Here is a 15,158-nt window from a genome sequence, read left to right as displayed (position 1 = left end):
TTGTGTTCAGGCTGGTTAGCCTATTTTTGTACGGTGTGTGTATATGGTGTGTTAGTGTATTTAAGGTTGGCCATATGTCTGTCTGTCTTGCACATAGTTATATCAGCTCTGTGAGGATGTTCTTTATATATATATCCATCCTTGTGCCGCTCGTGATAAGTATAGGACAGGTCATACTAGATTTGTCATTCAATATAACATTTCCATTTAATTTTTTAAGCATGAAATATGCAGAATAATTGCACTAATATTATCATTTTTATTAATATATTTATTAATATTTTTGTAAGAAGATTATTACAGAAGAGAAGAAAACTGCAGATGTTAATAAGAGTGTAATTGACATAAATAGACAGTCATGTCTTGGAAAACAATGCATTATGTTCAGTGGGATTAACATTCTTATCTGCTTATTATCATTTTTTTATTTTTTTTTATCACTTAACTAATACTTTCATTCACAAATTATGTATTAAATGTCTCACAAACCATCAGCTCATTATCATTACTTCTAGTTTTCTGGGCCTCACTTACGGCCAATCACCAGCTCAGTGGCTCAGTGACAGTGTCAGTGATGTCGCGCCCATGTTTCTGCTCAGTTAACACATGCTAGGATCAATGAATAGACAGTGAATGAGGCTGTAAGAAGAAGCTTTCGGCTGCAGATGCTCAATGCAGGATTGCTAATGGCTTATTGATGAATGTGTCTCCTCTTCAGTCTCAGCTCTCTGCCTCTGTCTTTGAGCATATAGGCCGTTAGGACACGGGGCCGCTGACGTCTGACATGCCGGGAATGAGTTCAGCGTCTGACAAGCAATGGTGTGAAACAATGCAACATGAATTAAGAGGGAAGCTCGCAAACCCTGAAGTAGAAACCATGATGTAGTAAGACTCAAATGTCAAGAATCAGTAATGTTAATGTATTTGTGGACAGAAATACATTGTTTGGCATTCAAATATGTGAAAAACAAATTAAAGACATATCCAATGAGTTAAGGTAACTCAAACCATTTGAGAAAACCGGTTGCCTAATAGGGGAGAGCGGGGCACAACGAGGGGTTAGTTGCAACACACTACTTTTAAATACTTACACACATGCTAGCATGACGAAAATTGGTGTATTTATTAGTTGTAATATCAACAATCTATATAGAGAGAAAAAAAGCACCAAAATTCTGAAATCTTTGGAAGATTTCACTGAAAATGTATTTAAACACAGCAAAAGTGAATTTCCTACTTATGTTAATTTTTCATCTCTATTTTGTGTTTATTTAAAATTAGACAAATCTGATATTACTTGAATCTCCAATATGTTATTATATGAGATAATATGAGATAGTTCTTTAATGGTTCGCTAACTAGCATAAGACTAGCCTGGATGCCAGCTGAACTTAGCCCCAGACCACAACATTTGAGGTCGGGAAGTTCGGTCTGGACTTGATCCGTTGTGAAGCAATTATGCTCGAACCAGAGCTGTTCGGACCAATCAAATTGCCAGGGCAGGCTTTATATGATGATCGACAGATGATCAACAGTAACGTAATCATCCATGTCACCAAAGAGCGCTTGGGTTGTGATAAGATTTGTTTGCTGTATTGTCGAGTTCTAATCCTAAACGGAGAAGTTGTTCGTATGCATTCACCTTTACTATTTCTCTCAAAAATGATGATCCTGTTGGTAAGTACTCCGTGTATCCTTAAATTATTTTTACAACACCGGCAAAGATCGTTTACACTCATCTTCATCTTCTACTTCTTCCAGCGTGCGTGCAGTTGAGTTCTGTTGACAACTATGCGTCGCTCAACATGCGTCACTTACTCCGTTGCTCTGATAGGCTTATTTCACAAAATGGCGACCGTGACCAAAAGTAGGGTAGCGATACTTCCGGTCGCGCCACCGCCCGCTACGATCGCCATTCATTCTTAAAATGGACTGTGAACAGCGTGTTTTCTCTCAGTCATTTATGTATTTGCCAAAAGTACATATATCAGATGTTGTCCGTTTTGTTGACAGTTTTCAGGGAGATGTGAAAAGATCAAAATTGGACAACGGTTACAAATTCTTTTTTTAGCAATTTATTTTTGATTACCAAGGTGTGTATTATATTTACGATAGCCAATTTACAATTTATCTTTTGTTTGTTTTATGGATGAATTTCAAAGCGGTGTAATAAAATCCAACGCCTTTTCAACATTTCGTCGCAAGGAAAGCTGTGGAATGATAAATAGGGTTGTTTCTTTTTCGAGTTGAAACATAAAGGTCTGACTGCTTTTAGTCTCCGCCATTGTTCTCCGATTGCTACTGCTAGCGCTTTCACCGGAAAAGAGTTTACCCTACTTCCGGTCTCGGCGGCCATTTTTGTGAAATAGGTCTATTCATGGGTTTCATCAGGTCCCTTTCCACAGGTGTATAAAATCAAGCACCTAGATTATGAATGCAGACTGCATTGTGCTTGATTAATACACCTGTGGAAAGGGACCTGATGAAACCCATGAATTGGTTGTAGGTCTATCCATTTGAGTGCAGAGGCATTTTCTTTCCTGGTTCGGTTGAAACACGCCTCTTAATCACAGCCCAATACGCTGATTTCACGCAGCCGTTATTTTGAAATCGAAAGCGAGGCTCCGGTGGGAAGAAAACCGGAAGTGTCGCCTTTAATCACAGGAGAGTGGTGAATGTGATAGCGTATTGTTGTGTTTTCAATTCTAAAAATGTACAAACATTTCTTTCATACTTTAGACTACATACAGTGAAATTCATTTATAATTTTTTTTTTTTTTTTATATATAATTCAGAATGTAAAAAAAGAAGCAGGGATGAACTATATACATATCCTATATTGGATATTAACATCCAATAGTGTAAATCGCGGCAGCAGCTTCAGGTTGGTAATCCAAGGCATTGTTGTTTATCTTTACTTCCGGGGTTCTTCCCACCGGAGCCTCACTTTCGATTTCAAAATGGCGGCTGAGTGAAATCAGCGTATGGAGCAGACTCACATTCTGACTAGAATCTTAGAGGCTATATATGTGCTGAAGTGTGCACAGTCATTATTTATTAAATAAAGCTACATATATTTGTAAAATTTTTATAGGCCTCACTTAAAAGTAATAAAAATGCATGAATGCCACTGCACTATAATAAACTGATCAAAGTAAATGGAATTTAGCATTTCGTATTTTTAACATAACATTTGTAAGCAAAGAACATACACCAAAAAGTTTTACATGTTATAATATAATTTTTATGCAATATTAATAATATACTTTTCGGGGTCCGTGTAGCACGCCAACCATTATTTTATGTTGTGAGAATGCATTAACGTCTTGTGAAATGCCATTCTTATAAAGAGTTTATTTATTTATATTGTTTTATTCTTTTTTTTCTTCAATTTTATTTAAAAAAAATTAACCATGTTGTTTTCTAATTGTGCCCTGAATTTAAATGGTTTTAATCCTCTTAGCAGCCAATAATTCACAAAAACAAAAAACTAAAAAAACTAAAAACTAAAGAATAAGAAAAAATAAATAATTGTGGTGCTGTGTTTAATAAATTGCATTTACCTTATACCTTTTGTCTGTGACCCTAGGAAAACCACCAGGTTAGAACCACTGTTTTAATATCTATATTATAGATTGATCCTTCAGGATATTTGAGCTTGAATCAACATTTCTGACTTTGTTCCACCTCTAAGTTTTAGCTCATCTCTAGTCCAGCATGTACTGCGAGAAGTTTCTATGGCCAGTATTCTGTTTCATGGTTCTTTGCTCCAGCCACACAGGTAGAGAAATGCTCTGAACGGGTCTGTGATACACAGGAACCTCTTAATCACAGCCTCTCATTCTCTCTGACTCATTAATCCCGTATCTACACTGTCTGTGTGTCTCAGCTTCCTGTTTAAAGCTCCTTTTATATGTGACATGTATGCTGAGCATTTGACTGTGACAAAGTATTCATTCCACTTATATTCATTAATGATGTTATCTGGAGAGTTATAAAGTGTTGTGTCTGTCAGGGGCAGAAGAGCTTGAAATTGAGAGGTTTTCCTCTTCATCGTGGAGCTTTTAAGCGTAATAAGCATAATAACTTCATTTGGAAAACAACTGTTGAAACTATTACACCCAAATATGCATTTGGCTCTGTCCATTTCCATCAGTCCTTCAGGAAATGAAAGAAGTCATTCAAAATATGTTCAGAGATAATTGGAATAGTTGTCATTTGTTTTCATTCAGAAGCATTAATGGGATGCATGTTTCAAAGATCAACGTTATGTGTCCCAATATAAGCAAACCATTCAGCCATGAATAAGTCACCATTTGAAATTGCTGCTTAATTTGAAGTTCCTGTTTTAAAGATTCGGTTTCCCCCTGTTATTTATGTTCAGAAAACATCCATGAAACAGAACGACATGGAGCTGAACAGAGATTTGCTTGAGATATTAAATGTTTAGATCCTAAAAGGAGCATGGCTATTCAGCTGACTGAACTTGCAGGACGCCAGCCTCGAGGACATTATTCAGACATTAAAATAGAGTCAAAGCTGAGTCTTATCATTTCAGACTCGGCTACAAACCTTTCAGCCTAGGAACTCTATGAATAAGCCTTTGTTATCAAAGTGGAAGGTGATTGTTTGCGCTCACTGACTTTTCTTTTTGCTAAATTCTCTTCTTTCACCTTAAAGCATGCACAACTGTGCGGTTGAGAAATTTGTTCTTAGAAATTGCAAGCATTCCATCTACTTCTTGTAGCTGAGACATTAAGTACTTACGTGCTAACAATTTTGCTGGACTCCACTAACTGTACATTATAGATGAGCCTACAAAATCATCATGTGTTGAAATTGATATTTGACAGAATTTGCCCTCAAATGAATTCGGTTCTCTCTAGATTTGTATAGGGCATGGCTCATTGCCACAGCTCTTCTCCTCTCTGCGTTAATGCAACAGCTTTTTTCCATGACAGTGCCTGCATCATCTCCTTAGATAAATAAACAGCACTAAGCTGCAGGTAAACAGAACCATAGCCATGCTTTACCTAAACATACACTAAGCCTCTCCTCCAGAATATCATCCTCTCTGCAGGGAATGTGTGTGTTATGTCAAGGTGAAATGGAGGTATTTTTAAAGTCGCATAGATTTTTCCTGCCACCAGTTATGTGTGTGTATGTGTGCTTAATGTTATGAGTAAATAAAAACTGAACTAAAAAAATCAATTATGGAACAGAGTAATGGAGTGCAGCATGTTCAATTGGTGGTCTGTGAGTTTTGGGGGTTTAGCTTTAGTAACTCCAGTATCATGTTCTGACCCATGCAAAGTTATGAGTCACACCTGTCAACAGGGACCCAAAAAAATTTAAAAGGAGTGTTTGTAGTTAACACTCCCCCCCCCCAAGTGGATCTTAAAGGAAGTTTATGTAGCTTGATGTAATGCCCCAATGCGGTCTTTTGAGGGTTTTAAGTTTCCTGCCTGGAATTAGATAAACAAGCCAAAGAGCCTGGGAAATGGTTTAGTAACCAAAACTCTCTGAATAAAAGTTGTATATTATGCCGTATAGTATATGGATATATGGAAACTCATACTGAATGTGATAATGTATGATGCAATGCACTGAACTTGATCTCATTATTTCATTCATGTCACGTGATTTTTTTTTCTTCACAAAATTGTAATAAAAATGCCAAATGATTTGAAAATGTCTTAAAGATCACCTTGAGCTTTATTGGAAGCAAAAACATCTGACTTTTTGTCCAAAGGAGTTGACCAATGACCAATATAGCAAATGTTCTTATTTCATAATTGACCTTGAAAGATAAAATAGGCATATTTGATTTTAAATATTTTACATCATGCCCTTTCTTTATTGTAGCCTACATTTTTTTTCTTCAAAATCATAAAACGAATAATTTCGCGCTTAAATGGGACCACAGCTCATGTTCTAATGTGTTTTTAGACTTCAGGACACCACTGTTTATGAGAGGCTGAATAATCAATACCTATGACTGATCTGATGATGGACGTTGGTTTGTACCTGACGCGATGCACTGCTGCTGGTAGGTTGGGCTGGTTCGGCGCATTTGAAAAAAGTACTGCATTGAGGCACAGCTGCTTAGAGCTCCTCAACAGATCCCGTCTGTGGCAGACAGTGAGCGAGTGAGTAGTGAGCGAGCTCGTGCGCGCCAGCGACTGACACGCGCGGAGAGGGAGAACCAGCGTCCAGCGTCCGTTCAACTCACTTCGAGCACTGGCCGCTGTCCATCAGGACCTGCTGAAAATGATTCGGACCGTCCTCTGTTTCCTCGGATTGCTCGTCGGTGGCAGCCAAGGTATGGACGCATGATTGTGAAGATGAAAATGAGAAGTGTGAGAAAATAGACTTGCTCTCAGGCATGCATTTCGCTGAAGGGGTCTATCTGAATGAGGGGAACGTATGAGGAGTGGGGCGGATTTGTTGTGCGCTGCTTTGCAGTTTGGGCACGTCCCTTTGGAGAAAACATTTCTTTTGACAGATTAAGCTTACCTTTTATTACAATGCAAAGGCTCTCTGTTTGCACTTGTTATCATAGACTCATGTGGGGCTTGAGAATTCTTGCAGACGGTTCTCGAGGTGGTCTGGTGGAGATCTAGCGTTTGCTAGATTTAGATATTGGCTATGGATTGCATTTGATCATAATCTCTGACAAAAAAGTTACTTTTTACAATTACGCATGACATGCTTTGTTTGCTTCTTTTACGTAAAAAAAATACTACATTTCTATAATATAAAGAACCTATATAGAAGTACATGAAAGGGTGAGTTTACATATGCTGCATAGTAATATATATATATTACTTTTTTATTTTTGTTTTATGTTATTAATATTAATCATTTCATTAAAAAAATATTAATTTAAGTGCACGTTGAGCAGAGTTATTTTCTTGAGATAACCAGAATAAAGGTTGCATTTATGGGTGGAGGCGCGTAGTGCATGTGTTAGTATGTTAATAACAAACACACGTCATAGTTCGAAACACAGCTCCAGTGACTCAAGCGCGTCTTTGAACTTGACCATCAGCCGTTAAAGTCTTGTGAAGTGTGTATTTTAGAGGCTGGCTCTCACAGGACGGCAGGTGGGGGTAGAGCGCTACATATTTACCCATTTAGAAAAGCGCGACCACCAGCAACAAGCACTGTCGATGTGTTCCAGAAAAGAAATGGAATGCATTTAGTGGGAAAACGTTGGATGGAAGACCATTCCTCTGATCTGAATGACGGTTAGTCTTTATCCAACTTAAGAGACCAAGCTTTTGTTTGCACAGTGCACATTTACACAGCGAGGGCTAGTTGAAATGCTAGTCAACATAGTCTAAACAATGAAACTAACGTTACTTTAATTCCACGTTTTGGCGAGCTTGGCGCACGGGTGTTGAAATGCAGATCCAATTTAACCTAAAGTAAAGTGAACGCTTTTTGCTTCAAGTGGAGTTTCGAACACCAACTCGAACTCTTCCAGATGAATCCAGAGTGGCCGAGTTGTGTCGCTGGGAAGGCGTGGCAATTTGAAACATGTTGTCAAACAAGTCTTTTGTGAATGATGATTTGCAAAATTTTGATATTATTTGACATTGTTTTGATATTGGCACCAAGTACAAAGGTTCGTGTTGACAACAAATAGGCTACAAAGTTAATAAACCACTTTTAAAATCAATTTGTTGTGTAGGCTATATGCATATGCAAGTAATTGAAGTACAAAAATAAATAAATAAAATTATCAAATAAGGTTAATTTTAAAATATAACCAAAATGAAAGAAAACTGAATTCCGCGACATGAAGTTGAAAAAATTAATTTGTTTTGTTTTTGCTAAAAGTGGTGGTAGTTAACAGATCTATACATTTGAATGAATGAATCTATTAAGTAGGGCTAGGTATCGTTTCGATACCGTTACCTTGACTTCGATACCAATTTTCTGAAATACATTTTAACAAGATTACATTACATATTACTTTATATTACAAAAAACTTTGGTTTTATTTTTTCAGTTTGTTGACTTTTTTTTTTTCTACAGACTCAATGACTTATATAGGCCGCTGGGGGGCGGAACAAGTGCACACAAAAAGTTTTCCGCAAAGCCCTGCCAAAAGTAGCCTTTTATGAATGTGTCGATAAAATAGCAAGGAGACATTTTAATTGTTTGTTATTAAACTAGTGGTTTTTTTGAGCCCGTGTTGACTACAAAGATGAAGTTGACGTTGCTGACTCGTGCCTATAGAGGGAAATGCACCTTTCATTTGGATTACATAATCAGAAAGTATTTGTTTTCGATTCTAATTGGTTTGTTTAAAAGTAGACATTTCAAGCTTTCTATATGCCTATTTCTCATGTCTGTGAGGCAAGTAGCCTAAACACAGAGTTTCGGTTCATTTGTGACACGCTCCAGTTCTTCTTGCAGTCAACATTCTTAATTCTTCATACAGACTGAAGGAACGACATGGCTCCTTGAGTTTGTCAGAAAATATTCAAACAAAATGATTTGTTCATTCATTCATTTCGTTCAAGAACAGTTGCTGAATTTGGAACCACATACTAGCATACTATTCCTGCCATAGAAGGATATAATTAAAATTGGAGTAGTAGGCCTATGCGGTTCCAAAATTCAGCAACGAACGAGATGTTCGTTCAGCAACTCCAACCAATGCCATGCTCATTCACGGGATGCACTAAAATGCTATTTTGCTTGTTCTATATTGATACAATGATTATAAGACTTGTTTCACTTGTGAACGACTCAGAGTTTTTAATGAACAGTTAATTGAAAGCAGCGATTAAATCACTCAAGGTTGCAGATTCACACACTGTACTGTGGTTGGTAGTAGTAGTCTTTCCTACTTTACTTTGCTGTGGTATAATAATAATAATAATAATTTGTTACATTTATATAGCGCTTTTTCTGAGACCTCAAAGCGCTTTACATAGAAGGGGGGAATCTCCTCAACCACCACCAATGTGCAGCATCCACTTGGATGATGCGACGGCAGCCATATTGCGCCAGAACGCTCACCACACACCAGCTTACTGGTGGAGAGGAGACAGTGATGAAGCCAATCAGTATATGGGGATGATTAGGAGGCCATGATGGACAGAGGCCAAGGGGCAAATTTGGCCAGGATGCCAGGGTTACACCCCTACTCTTTTTTGAAGGACATCCTGGGATTTTTAATGACCACAGAGAGTCAGGACCTCGGTTTAACGTCTCATCCGAAGGACGGTGCTCTTTTGGCAGTATAGTGTCCCCGTCACTACACTGGGGTGTTAGGACCCACACAGACCACAGGGTGAGCGCCCTCTGCTGGCCTCACTAACACCTCTTCCAGCAGCAACCTGGTTTTTCCCAGGAGGTCTCCCATCCAGGTACTACTAACCAGGCTCAGCCCTGCTTAGCTTCAGTGGGCAACCAGTCTTGGGCTACAGGGTGATATGGCTGCTGGATATCCTGGTATCCAACTCTATTAGGGGCTGGATCACTTGCTGGGCTCCTACTGGTCTCCTACTCATTTTCGCAAACTGACTCTTGCCACTCGTGTAACTCTCTTTGAAAATTAATATCCTTTGATTACTATGTCCCTGCAAATTGTTGTCAGTGTGAACAGCCCTTGACTGATTCAATGACTCATTCATGATGCAAAAAGACACTGAACTTGTCTCCACCAACCTGCAGAAAGGGACACTGAATGAATCTTTTGGGAAACTAATTCCAAAAATTCAAATCACAGACGTTAATTAAAATACCCTCTGTTAGATTTAAAGTAATGAAAATGTTTTGCCTCGAGCAAGGTTGTGTCGGATATTTATATACATATACTTTATTTATTAAGAATTTTACTAAGAATACATTGGGAATCTGTACGCTAGCTGCTTTTAATATGAGCCTAGTACTTCACGAGAATTCACACATTACAATGTCACTCTTCTAGAATAACCATCAGCCCACTTTGTTAATTAGTGCTTCTCTTGTTGTTTTAGGAAGATTTTTGTGACTGACAGTTGCAGTGAACCTTGGCTTGTTCATCAGCTTATCATCAGTGAAATCCCTTGATGATATACGCTTGTTAGATTGAGTGTGTGATGTCAGTTCAACTGTAATTTAGCTTGATGTTCTCATGAATTATATCCCTGCGCAACACCTGCTGCACCTCCAGGGCTGTTGCTAAAATCCACTGGGACATATTTAAAAAAAAAATTTTTTTTAAATGGATGGCCTTCCACTTCTTGTAGTCTTAAAAAGGCTTTACTGTCTTTTAACTCGGTTTTTTTTTTTCGTTTTTTTTTCTTTCGTTTTTTTTTTTTCCAGGATTGTTGGATTGTCTTCAGAGAGGGAGAGCAATTTGCTGTGCTGATATCCATTAGGACTCTAGCTCTTGGCTCTCAGGTCTTTGCTATTGTAGGTTGGCTCATAGCAGTGTTTGTGTGTGTGTGTGTGTGTGTGTGTGTGTGTGTGTGTGTGTGTGTGTGTGTGTGTGTGTGTGTGTGTGTGTGTGTGTGTGTGTGTGTGTGTGTGTGTGTGTGTGTGTGTGTGTGTGTGTGTGTGTGTGTGTGTGTGTGTGTGTGTGTGTGTGTGTGTGTGTGTGTGTGTGTGTGTGTGTGTGTGTGTGTGTGTGTGTGTGTGTGTGTGTGTGTGTGTGTGTGTGTGTGTGTGTGTGTGTCTAGCTTCATTGAAGCTCCCGGTGATAAATTGTGTGCCGTGCTGGTCTCAGTGGGCATAGTCCTTCGAGGTGTTAAATGCTATAATGAAGGGATTCCTCCAAATCTCCCAATGAATGCTAACAGTGGAGCATTAATAGATTTATGCCCTGGAATTGTGTGCCGTATTGGTGTGTGAATGTGTAGTGGTTTGATTAGAACGCCATAACATTCTCTCTGAGGGCATTTCTGTGGGATGTGGTTGTAAATTAGTGGAATGAAAGTGTGTGTGGGTCAGGATTTCCGAGTACATTTGGGCCCTACAATGTAGGCAAGGATAGTAAAACCTGAAATCACCATGGCCATCATTTGACTGTTTTCCTCAGTCTAATAATGTATTAATGAAAGTTTAAAAATGCAGAAAGGATTCTGTGTGTCAGGGGATAGAAAATATCACTAGATAAGTCCAAACACAATCAAAGCCAATGTAAGTAGGGAAGGAGCCTTTCAATGGGATGTCACTTACAAATGTCACAATATTGGTGTTTTTGCTTTATTTTTTATTAAAAAATGCATCCTTTGTGAGCATAAGAGAGACTACTTTCATAAATTATTCATTAAAAATCTTACTAACCTCAAAGTTTTGAACGGTAGTGTACATTTTCATGTATAAAATATGTGTATAACTTCTAGCACTATATTTTGATGTATAAAGTCAACACCTATTCATTCTTACTGTTTTTTTAAAAACATCATCTGGAAATTAGGGATGCACCAATGTGAAAATTGTGGCCGATAATTCTTTATATTTGAAAACGATAAATGATATATTGGCAGATAAATCTAAATGATCAGATTTATCAGATTCCAATCATATTTCAAGCCAATTCAAAACCATCATGGGATGCGCATATCATGAAGTGAAGTGAAGTGTCTCGGCTGAAGGAAATAATCCATTATTTATCGACTTTAATATATCAACCACATATAATACAGTAAATGTTTAGTACATTTTGACGTCTGCTGATCCAATAGGAAAGCCTAAATATACATTTAACACATCTTGATATTTGAACACTATTAATAATAGAGTGGCTGTTGGAAATTCTTAAGATATGCCTGTTGTTAATTCAAATTATATGAATCCTCTTATTTTATTCACTCTCAGAGATAATACCTGGGTTCTCTGGTTTCATATATCACCTGCTCTGGGCAAACCAGTGTTACTCTCAACCCTCCTGTGACTCAGGGAATGAGATATCAAAAATGCTGCCATTTCTCTTTACATTTTTCTAGCCATGTTTTTTGTGATTTTTATAACAGAGCTTGGAGCATGCTATAAAAAGGCTAAAACACTAAGCTGTTCTTATGAGAAAACGCTGGTGTGTGACTTCTCTTGGTGCAGAAATTGATCGTATTATGCGATTAATTGAGTGAGTAGAGTGCCACACAAGCTCGTATGGAAATGGAATTGCCCCCCGCGGGAGTTCTATATGAAAATCAATTTAAAAAGTATTAAGAGTCAGCATGCCACTCCATACAATAGAGTGCAATTTTACTGTTAAGGAAATGATGTTAATTTTAATGGGTGTTCTCTCTCGATTGTTCTAGATAGCCAACAGTGCTCCATCCTATTAAAACCTGCCGTTCTTTTATCTCGTGCAACTTTCAAGCATGCTTCTGACAGTTTAAGCATACAACATGGTTGATCTTTTGCTCAACCGTCCACGATACTGTATGCCAGTAAGTTTTTGCAGGTTTGAGACTTTGATATAGTCTCTGAAATATTTTAACCACATTGATCTGGTTGGTAGAACAGTGCTTGTTTAAGGGACTTCATGGACTTGTGGTTAAATAGTCCACTATTTTGCTTTGCTCAGTGGTTTCTACAACTGTAACATTGAGTGAGTCTGAATCTGAGACCACCAATGCATTTAAAAAATGGCTTGGTTCTCAGACTGGGACATTTTGGAGATAATTGGTTCTAGTGGTCAGATATGAGAGGAAAGAGACTCTGGAGAGCAGTCCACCGTATTTTTTTCTCCCTGGGGCACAGTGCTGGCAGCAAACATCCTCTTCGCGAGTGTACACCACATTTAGATTAGACGACAGTGATGAATTGAGACCATAAAAAGTTAAAGAATAAAAAAATGAGCATAGGCCGTGCAAGGCTGTAAGGCTTAGGTCTCATAGCCATATCCATAACCACTCTGAGAGCGTTACACTATGTGACAGTTATACCAATTCAAACAACTGGCACTCTGCATCAAACATTTAGAAGGATTATGGCTAAAGACAAGTGTGAGGAGAAAATATTTGTTTTGAAATATGGCGTTGACATAATCTGTCTTTAATGCTCTTTAGAGTTGGCACGAAATGGAAATAAACTCTTTATATATATATATATATATATATATATATATATATATATGTATCTTAATGATCTTATTGTGAACAATTTAAAAGTTTTTGTTTAACTAATACCTTTTAACCTATTGCATAACTCAACCTTCTGGTGAAATGCCCCTTACAATTGACTCCCATCCAGAATCCTTTTTCAATAATAAAAAAAAAAAAAAAAAAAAAAAAAATTCTGTGCACCATTTCTGTTGCATTGTGACTTTAAGACAACAAATATTAATTGCTTAATTTTCCTTAGGAGATAATAGATAACATTTGTACTTTGAGACTTTATCAGACCATTGTGGGGTAAAACTGGTTTTACGGTTTTAAAATTGAGCAGGTTTTATGTTTTTTGTGACAAATGAAATTCACAAACTGATTATGCAAAATGATAGACATTGAAATACATTTGGGGAGTTGAGAGGTGTGACATGTGAAAATGCTGTTTGAATTATTTTAATGCTAATTCAAAGCTTTTATGAGTTCATGTTATTTAAGAGACTACATGGAACATTTTGCACTTAAAAAAATAATAATTTCTCTCACCACAGGACCCAGTGAAAAACTAAAAAGAAATGTCAAGTCATTGTGCTGTATTCTTCTCTAGCGTTTTGTGCAGACATTTAAACCTATTTAAAAATATATGTATTAAACAAACCTGGCCTCCAACCACGTCTGCCTTGAACCTGTAGTGTGATGATTCATTTTCTGCAATAGAATGGCATTGTGGTAAGTGTATTCAGCAATCAGCTTGCATTATCCCCCTGAAACGCAAAAGCACTGCTTAACCTTTTTAAGAGGTGCCAGTCTATCTGCTAGAACAGCGAGTGAGTGATAGAGGGAGAAAGACCAGCAGAACTGAATGAAAAGAATGTGTGAGTTATGAAAATATGTCTCCTGAAATGTTGTACAATGTTAAACTTCAGACACTGTTCTGGGCTGCTGTGGTTTATGGTCCGCTGGGAGGATTTTTATCCGTTCCCATATCAACCTGAAAAACGACCATTAATGCTAAACCTAATATTGCCTGGGTTGCTGCGAATTATGCAAATGTATTGTTGGAGAAGCTTGTCTCAATCACACTCTATAGGATACTTCATATAAAAAAATATTTTTTTTCCCCCGAAGTCATTGTGATATGGAATATGTTTAGCTTCAAATAGAGATATGCAGAGGACATTATCAATGCTATTATATCCCTATGCGCTCTCAAACTCTCTATGTAATTATAACCAGAGTCAGGTCTGTGAGTGCATTTAGTGATAATGCAGTTTGACATTGGAAAGTGACCTCTAAACATATTTGCGTGGCCCCGAATTTCAGAACTGCAGTGACATGCGAGACTAACATCGATAGCTGCTTTTAAGGAGTAAATATGATATGTATTTCCTGAGAGAAGTAAATGAATGATTAAAGCTCTGTTTGGCCCTGCTGCCACAGTACAACCGAAGAACATTTCATCACTGTGATGAAAGCTTTCATGGCCAGCCACTGTCTGTGCAGTGCCGCACACGGAGGATCATTATTTAAAGCACAGATAAGTCATATCATGTGACAGTTGTTGCTTTAATGATTAATGTACCTAAGGGTCGGTGTGTCTGTGAGAATAGGGCTGCTTTTCGTAATGTTGGATGTGTTTCTGAATGCGTTACGGAGAGCTTGTCGATGTTTATCTGATTGGTGTGTTTTTTTATTTATTTTTTGGCAGTAGCTTTGATTCTCACTGTCTTCTCACTTTTGTACTATGGTGCTACTTTAATAGCTTTTCGTAATCGTTTTCACACATTTTGTTTTGCAATGTGATGTGCGTAAGTCCTAAACTTGTTATATGGAATCATCGTATTGATTATAAATATTTACCTGCAGCGTCTTTGTTCAAGATACACACGCTTTGGTACGTTTGCTACACAGCAGCGCGATTGGCTGTAAGCATAGGTGTCATTTTCTACAGTCGATTTTGTTCCTGTCAAGTCAAATTTATTTGTGTAGTGCTTTTTTCAATGCACATCATTTCAAAGTAGCTTTATAGAAAGTCATATTGTTATGTCTAATGCCTAATTCTTTAACATTGAGCAAGTTTTAGTGCTGGGCAAAGTGGCT

The 15,158-nt window shown here is 37.7% G+C and overlaps 1 protein-coding gene across 3 annotated transcripts in view; it reads left to right on the top strand.

Annotated features, from left to right (window-relative positions):
• The first annotated feature begins 6,083 nt into the window (after positions 1 to 6,083).
• Positions 6,084 to 15,158, top strand: part of LOC309503239 (neural cell adhesion molecule 2) — a 213,748-nt gene continuing 204,673 nt past the window's right edge. For all 3 annotated transcript variants that reach the window (XM_082175944.1, XM_082175943.1, XM_082175945.1), the window contains exon 1: positions 6,084 to 6,322. In XM_082175944.1, coding sequence (XP_082032070.1) covers positions 6,271 to 6,322 — 52 coding nt within the window. In that variant the 5' untranslated portion in view covers positions 6,084 to 6,270. The remainder of the gene's footprint in view (positions 6,323 to 15,158) is intronic.

The sequence above is a fragment of the Leuciscus leuciscus genome (genome assembly GCF_965113295.1).
Source record: "Leuciscus leuciscus genome assembly, chromosome: 7".
NCBI classification, from domain to species: Eukaryota; Metazoa; Chordata; class Actinopteri; order Cypriniformes; family Leuciscidae; genus Leuciscus; species Leuciscus leuciscus.
This window is presented reverse-complemented; position numbering and strand designations above follow the sequence as displayed.